This window comes from Pyrus communis, chromosome 9 (genome assembly GCF_963583255.1).
Source record: "Pyrus communis chromosome 9, drPyrComm1.1, whole genome shotgun sequence".
Lineage (NCBI taxonomy): Eukaryota > Viridiplantae > Streptophyta > Magnoliopsida > Rosales > Rosaceae > Pyrus > Pyrus communis.
Genome location: NC_084811.1, coordinates 25,493,820 through 25,498,396, shown reverse-complemented (window position 1 = coordinate 25,498,396; position 4,577 = coordinate 25,493,820). Strand labels below are relative to the sequence as shown.

The 4,577-nt window shown below is 38.3% G+C and overlaps 1 protein-coding gene across 1 annotated transcript; it reads right to left on the bottom strand.

The window, feature by feature from the left end:
- Positions 1 to 325: 325 nt before the first annotated feature.
- Positions 326 to 3,811, bottom strand: LOC137745214 (uridine nucleosidase 1-like). Its single transcript, XM_068485129.1, has 9 exons — positions 3,470 to 3,811; positions 2,225 to 2,340; positions 2,054 to 2,113; positions 1,661 to 1,843; positions 1,459 to 1,563; positions 1,211 to 1,307; positions 991 to 1,098; positions 754 to 889; positions 326 to 669 (listed from the first exon to the last, which is right to left on the bottom strand). Exons 1-9 carry the CDS (start codon positions 3,570 to 3,572, stop codon positions 561 to 563), a joined length of 1,017 nt encoding a protein of 338 aa, XP_068341230.1. The 5' UTR covers positions 3,573 to 3,811; the 3' UTR covers positions 326 to 560.
- Positions 3,812 to 4,577: the final 766 nt, after the last annotated feature.

The following is a 4,577-nucleotide window of genomic DNA, read 5'->3' as shown; positions in this document are numbered from 1 at the left end:
ATTAACTGACATAAAAGTTAACGGAAGTTTGACATTATAACGAATTCTTAAGTTGAGGTATGAAGTTGTGGTTTAATCCATAGTTGAGGTAGTTTTATATAATTTACTCAATAATATATATACACTAAGTGGATGGGTGAAAAGAAATATAATCAGAACATAGTACTAATTGGTAAACCGTGAAACTTATAAATCTTCCCTCGAACTTCTCTGCGAAACATCACCTAACCACTAGAGATGGTGCAGGCAGGTTGTTTAAAGAAACTGATTGCAGGGATGGATGGACCTCCAAGCAATTAAAGATGTCGAATTGAGACGGAAAATAAAATGCAAACACTTCTGCGTAATCGTATAGCAACAGAATCGAATGTTTTGCACAGAAATTCGAAAGGAATTTTTTATTCCTCGTCAATAACTTCATTAAAGGTCTACTGAACAGCATACAGAAAACATATTACAGTTTCAAATAAACACAAGGTTTCGTGGTAGGATTGCTCGCTCTTCGCGCCCGCGCTTGGTCATCTCTGAGAAGGCAGCACCCGGCCTTCCATTTCGAGCTTTCACGATTTCATCAACTGATTTCTTACATAATCAAGGACTGCATCCACATTCACTGTCCAAGCAACTTCAACAGGGGAATAGCCTGTCCATGGATTGCTTGTGTTCCATCTGTGACAGTGTAAAATCATTAGATTCGTAGAGAAGGATTTGCGTAAAATAAGAATTCATACGAGCACGCTAATCTGCACATACTTTTTTAGTCCTTGATCCATCAGTGTATGCCCGGTGCAGATACCCTGAGTTTCAACCCTCACAACGCCCTTCTTGTACGTAAAGAGATCAGGACGGACTAGTGCTACGAAACTGACAGGGTCATGAAGGAAAATCCCTGAAACATACGGCAGAGAGTCATTTAGATAGAACGTCAAATAAAAATAGAAAGACGAGAAGTTTTGAACGGGTAAGTACAGGGCTATATCTTAAGTTTACCATAAACACCATCAGATTTCACATGCCAGTCTCTGTAGAATTTGCAAGTGTCGCATATGAGCTGAGTATGCTTTCCTTTAGATTGCCGCAGTTGAAGGAGGTCATCATCTAAAACCAAAATACGATAATCGAGTCAGTTAGGACGTCACATTTCCATAGCTCATGAGAATATGGTCTGGAAAGTTAAGCAAACTGTAAGCTGGAAGCCTGGAAGTTGCACCTGTAAATTTCACTTGGGTCGTAATGTTTATTCCAACAACGGTAATGTTAGCCCCAGACGTAAACACAACATCTGCTGCTTCTGGATCTCCATAAATCTGCAAGTCAGAAATTGGATTCTCCATAAGATCCTAATAGGGATGAAAACAAATACCGCAAAATTTTCAGGAAAAAAGTTACTTCTTAATAAAACATGAAATAATTTGGTGAAGCGTTATTTTTACTTCTTGTCTGCACGGTGGCACTTACATTTGCTTCCGCAGCAGGATTTACATTTCCCAGAGCGAAGAAGGAACCACCAAGTACGACCAACCTCTTCACCTTTTTCGCGAATGAAGAATCCCTTTTGACTGCCTGAGCAAAGAAACATCCGCATAACAAGGAAAGATTTAAGTCTCAGAAGCTCCGGTCAACACCAAAACAAAGAAGTAAAAAGGATTCTTCAACTTACCAATGCTAAGTTTGTCAAGGGACCTAGGGCCAGTATAGAAACTTCACCAGGATATTCAGAGACCATATCAACTAAAAATTCAGCAGCATTCTTCTCAATTTTCTTTGTTTTTGGAGGAGGTAGATGCAAGTTCCCCAACCCATCAGAACCATGTATAAAGTCGGCAACACATGGCCTTCCACCCTACTTCCACAATAAAACATGGTTACGATAAACAAAATGAAGTTACTTATTAGCTTATTACAAAACTAAAGCAGGTGGCATAGGGCTTAAATGAAACAAAAGGGCCAAAAAAATTCCAATGCACAAATACAAAGGCGTAATGTTCAAAGGAACGCTCGAAGATTAACCTAAGTTCTAGGCCAGCTAAAGGAATACATATCAGAACATTACCTTTAGAGGCTCATGACTTCCCTCCGCCACAGGTAAACCTGGATGCCCTGCAATCTCACACTATTCTTTTGCACGTTAATTGATCACGAATATACTAAAAAAACAATGGGATTGACAGACAGACCCGAAGTCATTGCAAGAAGATGGAAATCAAAAGATATGAGCACGTACCAGAAGCAAGGCATTGCGAGTGGCATCTTCTGTGGCGACGTTACCAAATACTGTTGTGAAGCCCAGGATTTCCAACTCCGGTGATTGAAATGCCATTAAGATGGCCATGGTATCATCTGTTGATTAGCAATAAAAAAAGTATTACACATGAAAACATGTTGGAGAAAGAAAAGAAAAGTCGTTAAATGCTGTTACGGATTCCTTAACTAATGATTTTCCCCATAACATTCAACTACTTAGTAAATGTTATTCAATGCCCATTTCTATGTAAAACAAAACTTATGAAGTTTCTAAACCCTCAAGGGCATATTAAGACATTGAGAGTACATTAAAAGGAACTCCGACAACGCCTTCCTCCTCCTCGGTTTCTCTAAGTTCCAATTGTCTTTCAAATCTCCAAAGTTCACTGATTAACCATGAATAAGTCAATAAAACTCATTAGAACGTGAGCATCCAATCAGCAATAGGAGAGGGAGAGGCCCAAGAATAGGTAAACTATGACGGCTAAGCGTCCTTTTCCGATGTGGGACAACTCTAAACAAAACTAACCTTTCCCTACTATCACTATCCAAAAATGGTAATGAAAAAGTCAAAATCACCAATCAAAAAGTGAGGCATGGACAAAGAAACGCTCCAAAATACGATCATATTTCGGATACGTAACTAATTCAATAATTAAAGATCCTCACGCTAACTCCATCACCATTTGGCATAAAACCAATCAAATATTCAGAATAGAAATCATCAAAATGCGGTCGATTTAATGAACGAAAAAACGAAAGCTAAGCCCAAAAGTTAGACAGTGGAGGCTATCTCGGCAGTTTTTTTTCCCCATTGAAGCTCAGCTCAAAAAAGTTCCTCACTTCCACAACTCAAACCATCATAAAACTCAAAAGTCAAAATTCCAGCCTGGTTACTGTTCCCGCATTTTCTCAGCAACCAAACAGAGCAATAGGAACCATCCCAAAATTCAAAAATTTCCAGGTTACTACTCGCAAATTTTCTTAGTAGCCAAACGGATCAAAAGGAACCATCCCAACGTTCAAAATTCAAAAATTCCGGCCTTGTTACTACTCGCAAATTTTCTCAGCAACCAACAGAGCAAAAGGAACCATCAAAAAGTTAAAAATTCCAAAATTTCAGCCTGGTTACTACTCGAAAATTTTCTCAGCAACCAAACAAGAAATAGGAACACTAATGCATTAAACTTTGAAAATATCAAGCAAATTGAAGCTGAAAACTCACCGATTCCAGGGTCGGTATCAATGATGAGCTTCTCGCGCTTCAGATGATTAGCCAAAACGCCGTCGCCTTCGACATCGACCACCACGTCGTGAGAATTCTTCATCGCTCCCTCGATAAACAAACGCCTTCCTTTGATCTCTCTCAGAACGATAATAACAATCCAGAGGAAACGCCTGCGAGTATTTATATAATGTGCATGTATATGCGAGTGATATATTATATTATATCATATGCATACACATATACATACACATATATATAACCGGAATTGGAGCTTCGCCGGACTGGAAGGGATGACGAGAGCGATGCTGCCTCGAGAGGCCTCTCGGCGAATTTATAAGTTGGTTTTGTTAGGTGCCGGATGAAGGTGAGGAGACTTGTTCGTTGCGTGACCAATCAGGGATCGCCAGGTGGTATGGTTCAAGTGGATCTGATTCTTGTCCAGTCAATACGTTTGGCGAAGAGAAATGGTAAGAGACCGTCTCGTCCACTTTCTTTCATCTCACAATTAATGTTGATTTTCATTTCAAGAGAATACTTACGGGGTAAGGAGATGGAAGAATAGATTGGGTTTCCAACTTTTCTCTATAAATTCTGGGTGTTCGAAATTGGTACTTCAAATGTAGAGATAAATAATTTTAATTTCAGTTATAAATATTTACGTGTTTATGTAACACTTGTTACTCGATGTATTTTTTATGTATCATAAATTGAGTGGACAAAACAATTGATGCGTTCAACTTGTACATGAGTTATATTTTGACTGGACAAAACAATTGATGTGTTTAAAAGTTATACATGAGTTATACTTTGACTGGAATTATAACACCACGTGTTTGGTGTTGCAAGTATATCTAAAAGTTTCTCCAGGCAATGGTCTTCCGACTTAGTTTAGTTAGGCTTAATTTATCCAAGAAAAGGCTTAAAGGCCGGTTTAGGGTTCCTAAAAGTTTTTTAAAAGTAACTTCTTAAAAGAGTTGGGACCTTAATTGTGCTTGGTAAATGAAAAAAAAAATTTTTTTTTTTTTTTCTTTTCAAAATCATGGGTCTAAAACAGCAGAAAGTATAAGCAACTCTACACATTTTTTCTAAAAAACATGATTTTGCA